The 23,189-nt window shown below is 37.6% G+C and overlaps 1 protein-coding gene across 1 annotated transcript; it reads right to left on the bottom strand.

Moving 5' to 3' along the window:
* Nucleotides 1–15: 15 nt before the first annotated feature.
* LOC139971523 (gamma-aminobutyric acid type B receptor subunit 2-like) lies at nt 16–22,816 on the bottom strand. The gene is made up of 19 exons (XM_071978080.1): nt 21,999–22,816; nt 21,550–21,687; nt 19,989–20,159; nt 17,794–17,898; nt 15,968–16,033; nt 15,068–15,268; nt 14,096–14,347; nt 13,212–13,272; nt 12,536–12,722; nt 8,510–8,709; nt 7,733–7,819; nt 6,722–6,866; nt 5,326–5,464; nt 4,471–4,581; nt 3,552–3,659; nt 3,076–3,204; nt 2,798–2,986; nt 1,914–1,970; nt 16–1,454 (listed from the first exon to the last, which is right to left on the bottom strand). Exons 1-19 carry the CDS (start codon nt 22,308–22,310, stop codon nt 1,161–1,163), a joined length of 2,952 nt encoding a protein of 983 aa, XP_071834181.1. The 5' UTR covers nt 22,311–22,816; the 3' UTR covers nt 16–1,160.
* Between the last annotated feature and the right edge of the window lie 373 nt (nt 22,817–23,189).

Raw genomic sequence — 23,189 nt, 5'->3', positions numbered from 1 at the left:
ACTAACTCGAAAATCATTTATATATATATGTAATTGAATCGTAGTGAGTTGAAAAAATATATATATAATTTACAGTTGAAATATGACTCAGAATACACATATTTCATCATACCCTCTTACATGGCAGTCCCATTTAGCTACCCCACAGTCACACCCCTCTTTCATAAAGCTGTAATATCCCTCCTACATTAAGGTTCATGACCCTTGCCAACATCAGTAGGGCGACAATGGGAATCTGGTCTCCATACCATACATATTGGAAATCCTGTGGACGTCTATGCGCCTGCTCTCATACTTTACATAATTTATTTTAATCAAAAAGAAAAGACGCGATACAAAGGCGGTGATACAAAGGCATATTTTGATAAAGATAAAGGTCATCATGAGTAAGGCCTTAAGTATGCCGAAATTCACACCATGGTCATTTTTCAAAAAGCATTTTACTGAACGTCTATAGTTAGTTATCCACACTTCAGTTATTTTATGTTCTACTCAACTAGGAATTATTTGGAGGGTCAGAGCCTCTTAAGGAAATATATTTAACATACAAAATGAATTAAACATCAATTTGGAGCCAATAACTAATGACCTTTAAACTTAGTTTACGTACGTAACTTTCAAAAACGATCCCAAACCTCAAACAATCTTTTCTCTTTTAATTTTTGTGCGCAAAATAACTGAAGCTGGACATACATAAACTAAAAATACCTAAAAAGGACAAATTCCTCCTTCAAAAATTGTTTATAACTGAACATTCTAAACTTTTAATAATGGCAAGTAGCAAATTGTCTTTGGAGGCTTTCGAATTCTTTACTGTTCACATTATCTTGTTTTGTTTTATTCGTTTCTCTTTTGTATTTACAGTTCAATGTTTTGCGTTTTTATTGAAAGGTATATGATTTTTATCTTTATATATATTCTTGTTTTTAGACTATATATCAACATTATATAACTTCGCTCTAAAAAACACTGAAACAAGAGTTTACGTTTTTAAGTTGTAAGTACCGGAACAAATGGATTCGACTGCAATGGATGTGGGGATCAGTCCCTCTCCATAAATGTAACTCATAGCTGAAATTTGAAGCTTTATGGCATTCCACCTATAATTCAAGCTATTTCGCTATTTATACTATCTGTTTTTCGGGTTAAACTAAACCGGGTTACTCTTGGTTTGTAGTAGAGGAACGTTCACGTTGATGTCTTTTCAAGTTCTTTAAAGTGCTCGCAATCTTTGAGAATTTCTCTGAGCTGTAGCCTTCCTCTTCCGTTTGCTTTTGTGTAGCCACTGAGCCGTCGGTGTTCATGTCAGAGCTCCGAGGGCTTTCTTTGTACTGATATTTCTGAATATTTCTTCTAGTTCCGGATCGCTGTCGTCCTTCCCTGGTCTCATTGCCCTGCAAGTTGTCTGGCTCTGTGGCTTGGGATCTCACAGGCCTCTGTGATAACGAAGTAACCTGTTTCGATTAAATGGAGAAATGGTGACGGATAATTGCCAACACTGACAACACGGGATATATCAAATTTATTTGTCTTTTTGTAAATATGGATAATGGAATATGTGGTAGTACCGTCACCTAGGATGAAACCAAAATCACAGATAAATTGGCTTATCTGGGAGGTGGACACAGGCGGGGGGGGGCGGGGTATTTTGTACATCCCCTACTCCTAACATCAGCCCATGTAAACTCCGTAGAAATGGCAGTTGCTCTCCAGCTTTTAAAGTCCATAATAAAATTATGCATCCCCTTGTTTTTTACCCCAAACAAAAGAGGAAAACGCATAACCCGCATAAATGCAAACCCCTACACACACCCACACATCTACCGACCGACCCCCTCCCCCCTTCACACAAAAACATAGAACAATGAATTATGTTGGGAAAAGTCAAAACATTTCGAATGGAGTCATCTTACCGAAGATGTTGAGGATATGTTTCGGTCGGCGTGAGGATGATGGTAAACAAATTTGATCTAAACAAAACGAGGAAACATCGGCGCAGTCAATAAATAATTAGAACTGATTTGATGCACTTATTGTTTTTGTAAAGGTACATAATACAACATAAAATTCAGCTGTTGTTAAAAATTAAGGTAAAGGTTAAAACAAATTCTAATATATTTAGGCAACACATTTGCCAAAGTGATAATTGTATGTCTTGTTACTGCTAGCCATAGCTGGTATAAATTACGGGGAAAAAAGTGGCTGTATTCATTGTTTTCCATTGAATGTGTGTCTTTCACAGTGGCAGGGTTTATGTGAGAAAGTCAGTTTTAAAAAAATTTAAGTCACTGGATAGGACTCGGGTCTAATCGAGTCACATATTCTGGTAACATGACTCGAGTCTGAACTCAAAAGCACTTGGCTTGCTTTGGAATCATTTGAACCTATGCCAGGAATTCTGTCCAAGACGAGCGACTCGAGTCAATCTCAAGGGACTCGGGTCAACCACAAGGGACTCTCGTCAATGACAAGGGACTAGAGTCTATTACAAGGGACTCGAATCTAAATTCTTTTTTGAAGGAAACGAAGCAATTTCGTGTCGCTACGTATTCTCAAGATCGGAAACTAGTAAATACTTTTATGCTCGGGTGTCCCAGTTTTGGCCGTACCATGCATCATATATTAACATAATGGGTTCCGCGGCGATAACATAACTACAGGAGCAAGGGTTTGGATATTTCTTACTTAATTAATCAATTAAAATCATGCGTCAGGTTGGCAGAAATGGATTCGTTACATAAACTGACAAAGTTCTGCTGGAAGGAAAAACTGATGGAAATCTCAGGAAAGTAGTTACCTTTGGAACGAAAATGACGATGAGCGCGAAGGTCGCACAGAAGTTCATGATGAGTGATAAGAATACGTTTTGTACTGTCGGTGAGTCTGCTAGGATGACTGCAGTGCCAACACCAACAACACATAGCACTGTGGTGTTATACACGCAGAGGGCGATACCTTTGCTATCGTTAAGAGCTAGTATAGTCACCTGTCGGTAAAAACAGAAATACTACCCATATGAGCAACAACGTTGAGATGATTAGTGGAAGAGGCGTCGCTACCATATGCTATACTCACATTTCTAGTTTGCCAAGCAATGAATACACCGAAGGCCAGTATGAGACCCTTGTAAACGAATAAAATCCCACTCCATAAAGCAGCATGCTGACAGTCACAAATATAAACGTAGTGTTCCAGATCAATGTTCTGTAATATAATACGAACAAGAGAGACAGACATCAATTTCAGCAATCTGTATGAAGCCGACAGTTTCTCTCTCCACCTCTCTCTCTCTCTCTCTCTCTATATATATATATACGTATGCAATTCGATATTTCATTACTGTAGCTGCTAATTAGGTATATTTGAAAGAAAGAAAGCAAGCTGTTAGGCTAGTATGCTAAATGATGTAAAAGCTTGCCAAAATGACTATTTCTATATTCATCAAATCAATTTGGTATTTTTACCGGAATAATCATGTCATTCATTTTGTTTTCATTATTACAAGAATAGGACGAAAGGACAGATAACAAAAAACAATTCAATTCACGTACTTGTAACTTGTGACGAAGAGGGTCAGATAGTTGCCATATTGACAGAACGACCAAATCAAGGGCCAATAGAATACCAACTTTAGTGAATAATGCAGAGTCCTTAATTTTCTGGAATAAAAATGACATGCATTATAACAATATGGAATAAATAATGAGATACAATTCAATTATTAATCACTTATGGTTCTTTCATTTGAAATAATCGATCCTTTTTATCGTTGTCGTCACTCCATAATAGTTATCGTGGTTATCAATCTTATTGTGAATGGTAGGAAAGAAATTTATAGATATTTTCGACATTTGTTTCTTCATAATTTGAAAAGGAACTTGAATAGCTTAGTTAATGAATCAACATTGTTATGCTATATAAGAATAGAAGAGGTTCGAATTACATTTATCATAATTTGAAACAAACCGCTCTTTACAATTATCTATATATCTACAAAATTCAGGAGCTATAGGTAGTCTATCTTTCTGTAAAGCTAAGGCAGAATGTTAGTCTTAAAGTGTCACGATCCAAGTAAAATAACGCAAACAGTGCTAGTAATGAGTACGGGACAAACTTTCTCGCACAATTTAGTCCAAATTTCACCTCAATTGACCTTTGACCCAACGCTAAATCTGTCCTATTTTAAAATTCGTCACATCATTATCTACATATCGTGAGGCTCAATGCTTGTTTATTACACGTTGACAAGCAGAAAATGGCTAAATATCAATTTTTAGGTGTTTTGGCGTTTGACCTCTGTCGTCATCAATCTAGCAGGCACGAGTTAACATGGTCACTGACACACATACACACTCACGCATGTAATCAAACAACCATGCTGATGTGGGGTGAAGTACAATATCTCATCCCCCTATACATTACATGTGGGGATGAGATCATTAAGGCAAGTAAAAGATCATTGTAATTTACCACAGGTCGTATGCCTCCTTTCAGACTAGCAACTTTGTAAACCCTCCAAGTCTTGCTGAATATCGCTCCAAAGCCAAGGACGAAGCCAACAGAAAGAAGCCATACTCTGAGCTGTATATATATATATTTATACATATTATATATATATATATATATATATATATAAATAGGAACTTTAAGCAAGAATCATATTGAATTGCAAACATGTGTGCATATATCAATATATAATTATAATAGTATACCATTGTTCTAGGCTATAAATGTTTCGTGACCTAGGTTACGGCTGCTCCCCGAGCAATATACACTTAATTGACTACAAACCTTTTGATGTTGTTTGGTTGTGTTTGATATAGTGTTACAAATGCACGTTCATCATCTGTACGAATTCAGTTAACTTAGGGTCACAACGGCGTACAACACTTCCGTGTAGCATATATAGATAAACAGGCCAATTTACTGCATGCGCACTACGATATCAGGAGCTCGAATCGTGCTTTGAATCGGCGTTGCTGACGTGGTCGCTTGAAACGTCTTAAATACCGTTATGCAAATAGCAGGCGACAATACTACGTGTCAAACTACACATACCGGCCTATAGGTTGTCCTAATGGCTTAAACATGAGCTACCACATGTGGACGTAGGTCGAAGGAGGATAGAACTTTATCAGTTTAGTGGGAAACGAATATTGCGAGTTAAAATTCATAGTTGTGACCAGGATTTTGTGACCCAGGTTTTACGAAGCATAACTTTGTTATAGTTGTGTTAGGTAATACAGAGAGACATGGCACTTTATAGTTCTTCCGGCTAAGATACCTAATAAACTATGAATTTATGTTTACATTATATATTCTTACCATGCAAAATTGCTTGAAGTGCCTGTTTTCTCCGTTCTGAAAGTCAAGATTCAAACCGAGAGAACACACGGATAGATAGACGAGGATGCACCCGACGATTATAACGTTGTTTAATCGAGGACTAGAAAGCTTAACGAATCTATGTTACGTGTAGAGATTGGAGAGAAATTGAATACATGAATAAACTACTACTGTCAATAATATTTATATATATCTCTATTAAATATATCTACACATGTTAAATTATTCTACTTCTCCTTATGATTATTATGAATATTATGATTATTAATTTATATTGAAATGGTTAACACACAATTGGTAAACTGTTATTTTCTTTAAAAGATTAACAATATGATAAAACTATGTGAGATTTCGTTTCAATCTTTGCTTGAAAGTTTCATTGGATTTTCATGATGGGAATATATGTCCTTGTTGACATATTCAGGAGCTAGATAGTCTATCTTTCTGTAAAGCTACGGCAGGATGTTAGTCTTAAAGTGTCACGATCCAAATAAAAGAACGACAAACAGTGCTAGTAATGTTTCTAGAGCTTTTCCGATAGTTTCAAGATATTAAGCTGTAAAATAACTTCAGTATGGAATACTCCTTTAAAGGGTGACTTTAAGTAGAATTTTATGTGTCATAGTTCAAAAACAAGAGAAAAAGAAACATTTGACTCTTTCTATATAGCTATGTGTTTTTTCAAGATATTCACTTTCAAAATATATTTAAATTCTGGAATGCTCCTTTAACAGACTTCACTCATGATGACGTCGGTTCCTCAGGTCAACGTTTTTCATGTAGTCTATTGTTTTATAAATTCTAATAACTCAGCCCAAACATATTCTTTTAACTTCATGTATATAAGAGAGCACTGTGGGATGCTATCCGACACATTTGCTTGTGACAAATTTGTAATGTATTGTAAACATATCATTTCTTTTCAAAGTATTGTTTTTCCTATTGCGTTTAGTGTTGCATCTGATGATGAACTGACCCAATGGTCTCTGTATATTAGGCTTAACAGTCTAGTCACTTCAGTTGACGACTTATAGTAGTTTCAAGGAACATTTCTCAAAAATGACAAGTGTTAGGCTATAAGAATCCAACCTGGACTGATAGTAGTGTTTTAATGTTCTATCAATTTTTTTTTTTTTTTTTGTACCTAAAGTCATTCTTCAAGATATTAATGGTGATTTCCGCTCATCAGTGCAGTTCTTAATGGTTCTTATCAATCCTTTGTTTGATTCTTATAATTTAAACAACTAATAGCGGTATATGAAGAGACTGATAGCAGTCCTGATTAATGATATACAACAATAATTTTATGTATATATGAATAACCCCTTTGTAGCTAAAGGAAAGTATGTGAACTTTCTAAACACTATGATATTACCTGTGATTCCGAGCAAGGATGTTAAACGAGAGAAATGCCAATGCCATTAAAATGCCAAGAAACGCTATCCCTCCTACGACAGCAAATCCGAGCGGAGTAAGCCCCACCTCCATTGCCGGTGTTCTATCAGCTGGGATCTCGTCATCTGTAAGTAGATAAATAACCAAAAGAAAAAAGAATTAAAATGGATGATCCTATTTTTCTCCCGTTATGTATAGATCTATGAACTCAAATATACTTCTTTCATAAACGTCACCAAGAAACACAGAACCCTATTTTAATGAAATCGTACTCTCTCATCCTCAAGTCTCCTTTACAGCATGTATATCATCATGACAATGATGTGCGCATGCGCAAAAGTCTGCGTTTGCTCGTGCGCATAATGCGCAAGATATATTGCAAGTTGTGACACTGGAGATAACAATTACTTTAGCTCAGTGCAGAGTCGAATCATACAAATTGCAACCGCCTTAATGTTTAATTGTTGAAGAAAACACATATTTAAGCGGAATATGGGTTTACTCTATAGTTAATCTTGACAACCCAATGGATTTGCTTGGAAATACCGGTAATGTAAGGTTTTCATCATAAATCGCTTCCATGCGCTTTTGTTTTGTGAAACAAATCTTCTTTTTTTGTCATGGCGAGCAAGAGACAACATTAAAAACCATTACAAAATCATTAATGTCAGGTGTGAAGGTCCCTACCATAATATCATCTCTCTCTCTCCACCTCTCCCTCTGTCTCTCGCGATAAACTGAAGACAATTATCATCAAATATTCGCTCCCAGTATTTTCAACTTCAATTACTCTTAAATATTTATTTAAGATAATTAATTATGATATTTCTTATGGCAGTCTCCTACAAATTCGTGCAATAAGCATACAATTCAACGCTTGGATAACACACGGTTGTATGTAGTATTCACAATCGCATGGACGTAGTAGATGTCAATCTTCTTCTTGGCTCCGAGCCTATACTAAATAGAGTGCGTATAGGCAAAAACTTACCATACCAGGTAAAGTCACTATGCCAAGTGGGTTGCAATGTACCATCCTCACTCTGTGAGAGGGTGACTATCAGTTTTTCTGTAAAATCTAGAATTTCAAGAAAATAGAAAGAAAAAACCGACGACGTACTCATATTCCTCGTAACTAAGGTGATTCAAACATGTAAATAAATTTGCTTTCAGCTATGTAAGATGAAAGAAGAATTTTGGTTTGAGACTTTAATCAGGGCTACATATACAGCCAACTTTATTTACCGGGAAGCAAGAGTTGGATGGAAGTGGGCAGGGGTGGGGTTGGTTAAATAAGGGGTGGGTGGGGAAGGTGGGGTGTAGTTGGAGGTAGACACTGAGCGAGTTCTTTTGCAGATACTAGGTGGCTGATGTCTAAATCGAAAAACTCCTATCAACTTATATTCGATTATTCGGTAAAGGTCAGATTAATAGCGTCACCTCGTCTTCCCCCTCCCCCCAGCTTCCCTTACTCCTCCTCCTCACACGAGCGTCGAATTCAATTCTTAGCACATTTGCTTATGCTACACATATACCATACTAAACTACTAGGCTGTTTCAGAAGAAAACACATTTGACCCAAATCTATCAATTTAGATAGGCCCACTTCATGTTATAAAATAACCTCTGGTCTGAATTTCTTCAACATAATCTTAGCTTACAAGAGGTTCGTTTCCTTATTAAAAATCATACACTTATTTTCCTTTTAAATAAATGACAAGGGAGAAACAATATTCTGAAAGACATAATAAAGACGATATCAACAAACCTGGTCTCATTTTACATATGAACGGCATTTTCTTTTTACAGTGTACTGATTTCCACTTGTTCGAAGAAATATTCCAAATGGGACATGTAGCCCGTTTATCTATCTCGCTATCATCATTTGGCTCAACGGTGACGTTCTTCTCATTCGTGTCTACCCACACTATCCGTTCGTATGAACTGTTATAAGTAAGTCCAATGTCCCTGTAAAGAAGGCGAGAGCATTGGAGAAGGAGACTCTTTATAAAAGCTTGGCATATTTTGATTTGAATTTGCCATATAGTCCTGAGGTACGGTACCAAACCTCGACAGTTAAATGGACGATAAGGTGCTATAGAAATTAATATGTAACATAATGTCCACTAAAATGGCACGAGGAAATTGCTGGTGATCATAGTAGGAATACCTTCCAAAATGTTACAAACAAGAAGAAACCAAAGCGTTATGACTACATAACAAAATATGGCATGGCATCACATGACATAAAACGTGCACGACATAACAACCTGACGTGACATGACATGACATGACATGGCATGGCATGGCATGGCATGGCATGTCATGGCATGACACGGCATGGCATGGCATGGCAAGGTACGACATGAAATGGCATGGCACGGCCTGGCATGACATAACATGACAAGATATTACATGATATGACATGACACAACATGGTATGGCATGGCGTGGTATGGCATGGCATGGCATTGCAAGACATGATATTAAATTACATTGGTCGTGCACAATGACAGACAAGACATAACGTGTCATGATATAAAATGACAAGGTATGTCATGACATGAGATGAAACGACATGACATGACACGACATGGCATGGCATGGTATGGCATGACATGACATGGTTTGGTATGACATGATATTAAATTACATTGGTCGTGCACAATGACAGACATGACATAACGTGTCATGACATAAAGTGACAGACATGTCATGACATGACATGACATGGCATGGTATGGCATGGTTTGACATGACATGATAGTAAATTACATTGATCGTGCACATTGACAGACAAGACATAACGTGTCATGACATAATATGACAAGGCATTGGTTGTGAACAATTTTGTGTATCATTAATTGTGTTGAATAAAACACTTTGTAACTCTTTAATCATCCAAATAGTTGTAAACACAAGATTCGTTATTGGGGTTATCCAATTATGTGTAAAAATATTACATGATCTGTTTATCAGATCGATAACTAGAACCCAACACAAAATGCAGCTTTAGATGCCATTAGTATGGTGGCTTCAAATATCTACTAAATTTACTGAAAGTTTCCAGAGCTATTTTCATTTGGGGTTATAACCAGCTAAAGTGAACCAGTGAATCGTTAAGGAATTTCCAATTAGCCAATTAACTGCTGGGGCAGGGTGGGAGAACTTTGGTTCGAAAATGAGTGACCATCTATTTGACATTCTAGAATAATTGAGCCCCAAACTGATAACCTTTACAACAACATAGTAAAATGATAAAATGTGGCCATTTTGCCATTAAATGAAACCTATTAGTATGTGGCTTTATTACTATGAACACACGTTGGTTTTTATTAAAAGAAATACCAGGTGCGTATCCAGGGGGGGGTGTTGGGGGCGCGCGCCCCCCGGGTAAGAAAAAGAGGAGAGAAAAAAAAGGAAGGAAAAAGGAAAAAAGAGGGGAAAAAAGAGGAGGAGGAGAGGAAGGAAGGGAAAAGGAAAAGAAGAAAGAGAGAAAAGGAGAAAAGGAGGGAGTAAAAGAAAAACGCGAAGAGAAAGAGGAACAGTGACATCATTACAGCGCTGAAGGGTAGCCAGTGACGGATCAATGATTTCGTAAAAGTGTGACTCACCCTACCCCTTACACCGACAACTTCATTTTTTGACGTTTCCATTTTCCTCTCTCACTAATGATCTATATATATACTATATATGGTCTATCATAACGCGTGTGTAGAATTGTGCTATGAAACCAACTGTGGCTGGTCTCGAACTCGACCGTGTCGTCGGGGAACATGACAATTTTTGGGATGGGGGCGACCGCCCGCCTCCCCCCCCCCCCCATTCAGCATTTTTTTAAATGATATCGCTAAGTAATTTCAAAATAGAAAGTGCTTAGATGCAACTTACAAGGCCTGGGAAGTGCCATTTCCAGCGATCTGGGAGGCATTTTCGGCCAAAATTTTCTTGAACGCTTCGCGCCAACCTATGGTGGCTCTACGCTTAGATAGTTTGCCTACAGGCTTCGCCCCTCCCTTGGCAAATTCCTCGCTATGCGCCTGTTCGAATTTGTAACGCAAACAGCAGATATCACATCATATCAGTGAGCATTAAAATGGCGTTCCAGGATGAAAAGCCTCAAAACTGTCCGACTTGCCTGAAAAAATAACCCAAAATTTTCGCGCGTTCAACGTGTCCATGTCAATATCATATAAGCAAGCATCGGTTATTACATCGCAAGCCATCATGTACCGTACGGTCCGTTCAAATTGCGCAGTATACCGCGGGATGCTAATGTAAACAACGACATGTCTCATGTAGATGTATAAAAAGAAGGGGGGTCCAATTATGCCAAAATTCTCTGTTACATTAGTAATGGCGAATTAGGGGCTGCACCCCCGCCGCGCAGTGGCGGAGCGTCCATACGGTCAGGGGCGGATGCCCCCCCCCCCCGACGGACTCAAATGGACTGCTGGAGCCTTTTTCAGCTCTTTACCACTTTTTACTTATTCTAGATTATTGACTTTTTTATTGCGCTCTCATCTACCTATTGACATTTGTCACATTTTATTGGTGTAATTTCGCGATGACACCTTATTCTTCGTTTATCTGCAAATTAGCCAGGCCCGGAAAGGGTCATTTCCGGCGATCTAGGGAGTATCTTTACTCAAAAATTTTCTGTACGCTACGCGCCAACCAGTGGTGGCGCTCCGCTTAGATAGTGTCGAAAGCGTCCCTACAGACCATTCTCGCCCCTCCTGACCAATACCCCTAGCTCCGCCACTGCCGCCGCGCCTCCTACGCCTATGTGTGTAGTGTTCGGTTTCGGATATATCTGCTATTTTTTCATTTCCTTCAACCAAGTTTTACAATAGCCGCTATATTGGTTTTAATATTTGTACACCAATAAATTAACTGTGTCTGAATTTTCGAAAATTTCTGACCAACATTCTGCATCACACTTCCCTCTACTCGTGCAATTTTGACCGGTCTGTTAGGGGTTGAAGGAAGTTTTTCTATATTGGTTGTCCATAGATGAAATTTTGTACAACATTATGGGTATGTTTTGAAGTGAGTTTATTCACGAGAAATGTGAAGTTTCAAATTCTGAACAAATATGGGGCTTAAAACCTTGAAAAGTGGGGCTGACGGGTATTGAGGGCCGCGACGTAGAATCACCTACAGAAGCAAAGACCCACAGGATATGCGATCAGGTCGAACATGATGTGTGCCCGGTTGACAATCTTCAAAAAGGTTATGGATGGAAAAAAAACTTTTAGGAAATACTTGGTTATCAGGCAAAAAGTGTACATCTGGTTGGTCATATCAAGCCCGAGAAGTGCCGTTTCCGGTGATCTGGGGGGTATGAAAATAACAAATTTTCTTGTACGCTGCGCGCCAACCGATGGTGGCGCTCCGCTTAGATAGTAATTCGCGCCCCCCGGGTTTCAAAATCCTGGATACGCGCCTGAATACGGAGAGCTGATGTATTGGTGTTGTGTTTATTAATGCAGTGACCGATACAGTGAAAAACTACAATCACAGGGATATACTCAAGGTGATCAACAGAAAACAATACGAGTTATTCACAGACAATTAATACACAAATGATTTTGCCAACATTCCAGGTCAAATCTTAAATTTTGTTACTAATAATTTGAAATTGTTAAAAGAATCGTTACAATGTTTGTTGTTAAAATTTGCAAAGAAAATATAGTAAACGATAATTTCAAAAAGGAGGTTTGGAAACGCATGAAAATTCATGAAATTTTGTTGGATATTTCTTATTATCGGTGTTGTGAAGCCTTCTTACCATTCGCCTTGAAGTACACTGGAACGAATAAAATCAATTTCTTCCTTCGACAAAACTGAGACCAAATAAGCGTCCTTGTCATCGGCTAGATTTCTGCAAACTTGCCGAGCGCTCTGCCAGTCTTTACTTTCATTTACAAATTTGTAACAATAAAACTGGAATGACTCCCAGTCTGATCTGCAAGTCCCTTATGATAAAATGGGAAAAAAACTTTTTTTTTCTCTCCTTAATTATTACGTTGTATTAATATATTGTAAATATTTCATTTTGTATCTACACAGGACTCGCAACCATCGACATACCAGGTTAGTCCATGAAATACAACAGATACAAACGTAATTAGTATTCATCAAATATTTATACAAACACAGAACTATTGAATATAACATTAAGTTGCGTAGGTTCGTTTCATTGTGTTGCCACGTGACACCAGTCCTAGGCTACGTACGTCACTGCATATACGATATACAATATGCGTATATTGGCTCAGATATTGCCATATGTAATCAAAAGGTGTCAGGGCATTGCATGGGTGGAGACAGTGGGAGTTGTGCTGTGTACCTCGTAAAGGATAACACTTCTGTTATATTATATCTTGAAGGCTTGCTGGAAGCTGGGTGCAGAGTTTGAGATGTTGAGTTTTATATACATACATTATATTAGTGATAATGTTTACCTTGAAGTTGTTCAATATTGGTATCTCCTTTGCGATCACCGCCAGCGAAGGAAACTGGACCCTAAAGAGAAAGGAGACAATACGAAATAGTTAGTATGTCTTCGCCAGGGACGGAAGCTTGACCCTAAAGAGAGAGAAGACATCACGAAAAAGTTAGAATGTCTCCGCCAGGGACTGAAACTTGACCTTAAAGAGAAAGAAAAGAACACGAAATATTTAGTATGTCTCCGCCAGGACGGAAACTTGACCCTAAAGAGAAAGAAAACAATACGAAATATTTAGTATGTCTTCGCCAGGGACGGAAACTTGACCCTAAAGAGAGAGAAGACAACAGGACATATTTAGTATGTCTTCGCCAGGGACGGAAACTTGACCTTAAAGAGAAAGAGAACAACACGAAATAGTTAGTATGTCTTCGCCAGGGACGGAAACTTGACCCTATAGAGACAACAGGACATATTTAGTATATCCCAAAAATAGCAAACAACACGTGACAAAAACAAAAAGGATACATAGGTAAGACAGATTTGCATCATATTACACATATATCCCTTATCATTACTACCGAAAACAACAAGCATGGATTGTTACCATGGTAACTGTCATCATTAAAGGCTACAAGCAGTAGACGTAAATGTACAAGCTGGATATATTGCAAGAACATACGGCCAGCTATAATTCACTTTCTTTTAAAAATGATACATGGCTGATTTGTAAGCGAAGGATCCGGGATGAGGGCGCAATGTTCTAGACGCTCCGTCCCCCCCCCCCCCCTGCCCTCTTATTTCAAGAAATGAAGAGGGATATTCGAATCATTCCATTTATCGCTCTCCCTGTTCTCACTTCTCCTAACAACCCTCCCCTAATCCCCCTTTTTTACTTACCGATAAACCCGAGAATATTGTCGACTTCATGGCTTCGAACATGACAGTACCTGTGATGTTGTCATCGTAGGTGAAATCCTCAAGCCGACGTCCTTCTAATGCTAGATCATTTTGCGATTTATTCAGGGCCAAAGCAACAGCCCAGAGTGCATCATAGCCAAATGGTTCTAGCCCAGAAAATGTAAATTTCATACCAGATTCTTCTAGCTTCGTTCTTACCAAGTGTAACTCTCTTTCGTAATCTTTTGCTTTCTATGCAAACAAACAAGAAAAGCAAACAAAACACAGTAGCAGGTAAAAATGAAATCAATTATAATCATATCTCCATCAAAGACAAAGTGTTTCATATAAGTTATCTTCATGTATCACTGAACATATAATGACTGTATGAATGTACTCAATTTAAAAAGTAAAAAATTTGCTTGTTTTTTCTACAATTCTTGGCAGCGAGAGCCAGGTCAGAAATTCGTGGACAATCTGAGGTCATATATATATATATATATATATATATATATACATACATACATACATATATATATATATAAATATAAATATATATATATATATGTATGTATGTATGTATATATATATATATATATATATATAACATATATATATATATATATCTATATATATATATATATATAACAAATATATATATATATATGACATGTATATATGCGGTACAACCTAAGCAGTTAATAACTGGTTTCAAAACTTAGCAAACATTTATCAAGGGAGGGGACACCTCCCAGTTAAACCCATACCACAGGACGACAAATCATCTTAAACCTTCCATAGCAGAGACATCTGTCCCCTCCCCCTTCTCGTCATGTCTGTACACTAGTGAACAAATTTAAATATCTTCATATTTTACAAAGCAGATTAATTGAACGATTAATTTGAACGAGAAAAGAAAAGAATAGAATCAGTTTTGTTTGATATTGTGTTATAAATATGACAATTTCTTACAATTCCCGCAATAAGGTCGTCATCTGGACTTGTTGTGAAGTTGCTAGCTTCCACAGAGATGTACATAGACTCCACAACAGCCGTTTCTAGTTGATCGAAGGTACATCCTTCGACCAGTTTGTCTTTTCGCCACCATTCATTGTTATACCATCCAGGCAGTACCCAGACGAATCCTTTACCATACAGTTGTTGGTGATAAACCTGAACAGCATGCATTAGAGAAGAAAAACAACAACAAAAACCATTCCAAGGTTGATTCTCCTTATGAATTTTGTTATTAATGTCTATTTACGACAGGACTTATTATATTATATCACTCAAAAGGGAATATAAGACTATATGCTATGTGTAATCGAGAGCCAGAACAGACTCCGGGGAAAATCATGTCAACGGGACCCCTAGGGCGTTGCACTCTTTATATAAACCTAAGTATATTATGGCAATGAAAATAAAGCCATTATAATAATCCGATAATCACCGGGCTCAATCCATATTTCTCCGGACCCCTAATCTGTGATTATCACTATGTCACAATTTATGGTTGATATAAAACATATAAACATAAACTTCATGACAATGCCATTGATAAGTTTGTATTTTGATGCATTCAATCTACCTTTGTATCGATTTCTGTCACGAATTATTCATCTCATATTACTGACAATTTAAAATAAATCAATAAAGAAAGAAATAAGCAGAAGAAATGGCTAAGTGCTAGCTTCATTAAGTTTGTCTTTACTTCCCCCGTCCGTTTTCCGTTTTCAATTGCTGATTATAGAAAGTCTGTACATGTCAGTTTGTGTTATTTAATTTTACGAGATCAAAGTGTATCATGAACCTGTTTCACGTGGTATTGATACAATATTGAAAGGATGATATATTAATATAAAGATTTGTTACCTGGCAAAACAGTTTTCTGCTAGCATCTTCATACGACAGAACTACGAATATTCTCATGTCTTTTTCCTGAAAGTATATAGAAGGGGAAAAAGAAGGGGGAAATTATTAATACAGAATCTATGATTTTTATGTTAGTTTACAAGATTACAAGATTGGCACTGGCATAGTCTTGAATGCTAAGGAGTATCACGAAGGAAAACAACATATTATACATAATCCAATAATGAAATTTTGAAAAATTAATCGGAAAACAGAAGGAAACAAAACGTGACCAACATGTTAGTTGTATAGTAAAGTACATATTAAATTAAAAATGGCCGAGAGGAAAATATCATTTCGTTTTTTACCGAACAGATTTTTTGTAAACAAAACAAAACAAAAGAAAGAAGAAAGAAGGCAAACCATGTTTATATTATGCAGGTTTTAAAGAGCGTATTAACACAATTTCCTGGAAAAACAATTTAAGCATTCGAAGGGAAGATGGAATTAAATGGTGTAACTAGACGGACAGATGTTATGCAGACTTATAGTGTGTGGGTATTGCACAACATTTTGCCAATCTGAATTTTTTTTGCTTTTTTTTAAGAACAAATGTCATGTTTTTGAGGTGTTGTCAAAGACAAATGAAAGACATAATCTAGAAAATTTGATGTTATCCTCAATTTTGATTTTAATATCAGTGTAACTTGACAAGTAAATTCTTATCATTTGTCGACGTGTTGTCGAAGTTGATTGTAACACACAACACCCTCGAAAGGTGGAACATTTTTAAGAAGATGTCATGTTAAACATATATTATAGGTAACTCAAACATTTTCACGTGTTCGACCTATAGAGATGCGTGTAAACATAATGATCTCTCCAACAATTGGACAAATAAATACCAAAATGTTTCATTACAAAATAATATAAAATATTATTTAGATCACAGTATTAACAAAGATGTAAGATGCCTTTTAAAATGATCTAGAACATACATAATATGAAACAACAACACTTTTATTTGCACAAAATAAATGAAAGAATAGCCCAGGTTAGGGTAACCGTATTTGTTGACAGATTAAAGCCATGAACACGTCTTAAGCATTCTGGTAAAAAAATGCAGTTACTGACGTTTGCGAGATATCTCATCCCTACGCGTAGTGTACTGGGGATAAGATATTACTCTATCGCCATTTTGTGTGTGTGCGTGTGTGTGTTTGTGTGCAAAGATGGTACTAAAACTGCTGCCCACCCACACACCCATTGAGGCACTGAGCTGAAACTTGGTGGGATGGTATAACTTAATGAGGGGTACCATATGGTGACACGATAACATGGGATAGACTTAATATTTGAGATGCGGGTAAAAAAATACTGTGCATGTGTGTACTTGTTATGTGATGAATTCCAAGTCCTCGTCATTTGAAAAGAATCACCACGTTCTCAGAATAGATCTATTGTTAGGGGTTATTGTCAAGGTTAGGGTGAGTGGATTTGAAGAATGGAGACAACAATAGTGGGGTACTCAGTCTGAATAGTAAACACACCTGTATCTGTGTGAAAAAAAATGTTCATTTACATAAAATGTCAAAGCTCATGTGGTCTGTAAAAATTCAAGGCTCCTTTACTTCAAACTTGGTAGGTTTTAGTGATGACATGATAGCGTTCATATACCAACATTTTGGGATGAAATTTGCAACTCCACGGATTGCCTTTATGTTGAATTTGCGCCAGTTTACGCACATGTACTGCCCTATATATCGATATGATTCAAGATTTCCAAAGTAAGGTTGTAATTGGAACAGATAGAAGATAATTGAAATTAAGTCGTTTGAATGGCGAACCTTTAAGACCGACACTTGACGTTCACTCGGCTTCTTGACGAAGTTTTCGGAAACTTCTGCTGTTTTATTGTGCTTCTTTAGAAGTTCCAGAAGGTCATTGTTAGTCTGTTGAGAAATGGAGGTTGGACATTGGTGACATCATCATCTCCGTAATCGTTAACGTCATCGTCATTGCTAATTTCATTATACTCACCATCATCGCCATCTTTACCTCCATCTTCATCGCAATCAAAACAGTGTTCATCATTATTGTTACGTTCCCCGCAGTCAATACCGCAGTTATCATTATCGTTACGGTCATCGCAGTCAATGCCGCAGTTATCATTATCGTTACGGTTATTTCAGTCAATACCGCAGATATCATTATCGTTACGGTCATCGCAGTCAATACCGCAGTTATCATTATCATTAAGGTCATTGCAGTCAATACCGCAGTTATCATTATCGTTACGGTCATCGCAGTCAAAGCCATTGTCATCGTTATCATTACGGTCATCGCAGTCAATACAGCAGTTATCATTATCGTTACGGTCATCGCAGTCAATGCCGTTGTCATCATTATCATTACGGTCATCGCAGTCAATACAGCAGTTATCATTATCGTTACGGTCATCGCAGTCAATGCCGTTGTCATCATTATCATTACGGTCATCGCAGTCAATACAGCAGTTATCATTATCGTTACGGTCATCGCAGTCAATGCCGCAGTTATCCTGATTGTTACGGTCATCGCAGTCAATACCGTAGTTATCATTATCATTAAGGTCATCGCAGTCAATACCGCAGTTATCATTATCGTTACGGTCATCGCAGTCAATGCCATTGTCATCGTTATCATTACGGTCATCGCAGTCAATACAGCAGTTATCATTATCGTTACGGTCATCGCAGTCAATGCCGTTGTCATCATTGTCATTACGGTCATCGCAGTCAATACAGCAGTTATCATTATCGTTACGGTCATCGCAGTCAATGCCGCAGTTATCCTGATTGTTACGGTCATCGCAGTCAATGCCGCAGTTATCATGATCGTTACGGTCATCGCAGTCAGTGCCGTTGTCATCATTATCATTACGGTCATCGCAGTCAATACCGCAGTTACCATCATCGTTATGGTCATCGCAGTCAATACCGTGGTCAAGATCATCTTAACTGTAATCGCAAATCAAGTACCGTAGTTATCGTTATCGTCATCGGAATGACCATCGTCGTCACTGTCATCTTCTTATCATCATTAATTATTGCCATCTTATTCTATTTCTCGTAATAATTATCATGTTCGTCATCGTCACGTTAATCTTCATCACGAAAACTAAAGTTTACGAAATGTTAGCCACTGAATGGTGGAATAATCATCAGAACCTAGCTGCTTTCGTCGTCATCGTCAATGCAATAAATTTCACCATCGTCACTGTTTTTTGTTTTAACTTTTAAATCACTATCATCGTCATTAGCATCATAACAGTTATGGAATAAAAGTTCTATTATTAATTTCAAAAACAAAACGTCATTAAATCATTAAATACTTGCATGAGAAATGTAACTAGCCTGTATAATAATCGGGGAAGGGGGGGGGGGGGAGGGTGGGTCTGACAGAGACGTACATAGAGCCAGTGACCATTTCTTCTTTCCGTAAAGGTATATTTGAAATACGACTATGCAATGCAGTTATTCGATATTTTGTCGGGGGCCCTCTTATTGACCCCGGACCCTGTGAGGTAACCCTATCCCCCCCACCCCACACACCTCCTCATCAGGACCAACGTCTGACAATGACATCATAAACTGCTCGTATGGACGATTCTTTCTGAGCGAGAATACAAACTTTGTACTGCTTGGGGGGGGGGGAGGGGCATCTGATTATATAAAGGCGAATCAGATCGGAACAGAAAGTTTGCAATGAAACGCAAACAGATGCCTTATAGAAATGTTACCAAATGTTAATATCAAAATTTACTTTTATATTATAGTTTATTACTACTCTCATTAATCTTGACCTATTCTCGGGACAAGATGTATGATTGATATGCAAATTGCACACCAGGTAGGTCGGTGTATGCGCGTGTGTTGATGGGATCGAAGTGAGGGGCCGGGGTTAAAATACGTTTGTATCTTTTTCAACTTGTAATAAACATGCACCTATACAGTGCCTTAACCGACTGGAAGAACGGGGGACAAAACATAATAATAATTACCACTGTAAACAAATCATGGTCTTCAGAGATTGTTGCGATTCTGTTCCAGTTAAATTGAGAGAATATCCAGATTTTGGATGGATTTAACAGATTCTCTGACACGTAAGTCCGAAAGAAGTAAGGAAACTTGTCTCTGTTAGAAAGTAGTGGGGACGCAGCTGCATAGGAAATCTGTACTGAAAAGAACATGGATGTTAGTAAGCATGTTCATCAACTTACACCATAGACAAATCAATAGAAGCTGTTAGATATCATCGAGGAAATATTCAGGGGCCTTCAACGTTTACCACCCCACCCCTGCCTCAATCACCCCGTCTCACCCCATCTAGGACCAAAATAACTACATTTCACGGTACGAGTCATCGATTTTCCACCTAAACCTCACCCTTCCCTGTAAATTTGCTTGAAATCGATAACAGTACAGATATTTCTTTTTTTTTTTTTGAAGATTGATTTAACATTTTGATGATGATGAAAAAAACTTCATGTGATGTAAGTAGGATGCATGACCTTCGTGAATAATGAAGCATTCACAGGAAAATTGTTCATGTATACATTGAATAAGGTTATACATTGGTTTTAAACAAATGAACAAATAAGTCAAACTTGCTGAACGCAGAAATGTGCTGGGTTCAATGTAGTGACGTGGGCTCAAATGGTTGTTTAAATTGCTAGTTTAATAATATTAATTATGTCAAGAAATAATTTACAGTTCTGCTAACAATGAATTCCTTGCTCCTTGTAAAGCTTTTATTGTTTTTTGTTTTTCCCCCGTTGATTTGACACAGTGTTGTTGTACCATAGTTGAGTGCAAGAGTAGATATAGAAAACGCTAAGAACATTTTAATTTGATCTACCAAATATCCACCAGAAACAATAAGTTAATTTTTTTTTTGTATATCAATTACACATAGAATAGATTATTCTTTATTGTGTGGGGGTTGGGCCGGGCTGGGAGGGGGAGGGGGAGGGTCAGAGTCTTTTCCAGTAATTTTGGTTCAGCTACCGAGTAGCGCTTTTAGAACTTGAACCTATTGGTTTATGCGGATTCATTCTTGAACTTAGACACGGGTTGTCTTGGACTCGAACTTAAGTATCTGGATACTGACGCCCCCTAATCCCAACTCCCCCCCCCCCATCGTCTTTACGCACGTCATTAGTGTGAAGGAATAACGTACAATATCAAATTAAGTTTTCACATACTACACATGTACTTTGGTCCTCAAAGTTCCCAATTGTAGTTAATTCCACAAATTGCATACTTGAACTTAAGTATAACTTAAGTTCATGTACAAACGACACAGATATTTCATCACTAGGTATGCATCGAAGCGCCATACAAACAAATCGTGATATTCACTTAACCCGCCCAACCCCAACCCACCCTCCGCGTTACCCTCCCCAGTTCCCTTCCCGTGTAACGTCAGGCACATCACGCACATCCGTGAACTTCACAGCCGGTGATCTCCCAGGCTGATTATTTTTTTAAATATAGAATATGCTTATTGCGAATCCATGTCGGCCTAATTAAATTTTGCAAATTGAAAACAAACCAACTCACCGTTACTAAGTTACCATTATGAGCGGTCGCTGCTATAGGTTGAGTGGCTGTAGAGCAGGCCGGTCCTAGTAACATCATTTTCTGTGGTTTTTCGAGTAAATGTTGGTAAAAAGCCCAAATGCTGTCAGAGGGTTGACACTGTCATTCAGAGAAATAATATCAAGTTTAAGTAATAAACGTTAATTGAAAAAGTTATGAGTTGGAATATGTATAACGTTTTCAAATATATATATATATATATATATATAGGCTATATATAGGCTATATATATATATACATATTAATATATATTATTTGTGACTTAAATGGATAATCTCGTGGTATTAAAAGAGTCTGTTGCGATACTAACACAACGACATGCTTATAAATTAGCGAGACAAAGCGCTAAATACCAGTTGCCGTTCATGTGAGTCATTTGTTTACAATCTTCCCAGCCATGCAGGACTTACCTTCGAATCTTTCCATGTTACATTCAGTTCGTACTCGCTCAGTATATCATCGTTGGCGTTCACGTGGTTCACCGCTAATTCTATCGATGGGATCATTCCAGTTCCGTCCCAGCTGTCACCCGACGAGAAAAAGCCCGCAATATATAGGGGTATCTTCCGGGTGATTGGGGAGAGATGATCAGCGGCCGTAGTAACATTATCATCGTACACGTAGGTACTGGTGGCATCATACACTGGGGTAGTTGCTGACGTTTCCTTTAATAGATGAAGGCCTATTGTAAGAAGGGCCAAAACCTCTAATCGCCCTAACATTTTGAATAAACTTTGACGTGGTGTTCAATGATATGAATCAGCAAAATGATTTCTTGTTCACCGTTGATGAGACTTGTCACGAAATAACATGCATCCAGCGACGCATCCTTTTGCAGTATATACTTACACACTATTTGTACGCCTTTGGTAGTATGATACATACGTACAACCTCTTGAAGAGCTTATAACATAATTGGCTTCTCTTTTTTTTCCATTAAAGCGACCATTCATATGTCTCACATGTGTTCTGTTGTATATTATATTCCTCGTGTCAATGAACATGTATCCATCTAACAGTATATTAACCTTTTACAGCGTTCACCAAGCGTAAATGAAGTCTAAATCGATTTAATATGTTCTGCTTCCATTCCCTCTCCGAAATGATCGTTAACATTTTAAATTGGCAGAGATTTGAAAAAGGGTTTGTTTGCTAAAAGCTTTGTCAAATCTACGCCTCCTAACGATCGGTTTGTTACTTTTAACTGCCTGATTATAAGGTTGTTTTTTAAGGGAGTTGTCAACTCTAGGTAACGCCGTTACGCTTGATTTGACTGTATCGATCTACTAGGTCATGCATGACGTATGGAAAGAAAACTTCCATAAATTGTTCTACAGTTACGTTTTGGTTTTACTTACTATCCATAAGGGAATTGGGGGGGGGGGGGGGGTACTCAGGGTTCGACAGCAACTTCCACATATATAGTTTACTACTATATCACAGCTACACCTTTTTTTAATTTTTGTTATTTTTATTTTCAAATATCTTTGCAAGCTACCAGAATCGTTGGAGTGGAACACTTGTGAAAAATGGGGCAGTTTTATTGTTAAAGTATAGCCAACAACCTTGCGTGACTTCTTTGTTGTCTACGGCGGTGTTTA

This window comes from Apostichopus japonicus, chromosome 8, assembly GCF_037975245.1.
Source record: "Apostichopus japonicus isolate 1M-3 chromosome 8, ASM3797524v1, whole genome shotgun sequence".
NCBI lineage: Eukaryota > Metazoa > Echinodermata > Holothuroidea > Aspidochirotida > Stichopodidae > Apostichopus > Apostichopus japonicus.
The sequence above is the reverse complement of the archived record's forward strand: the minus strand, read 5'-3'. Positions and strand labels throughout refer to the sequence as shown.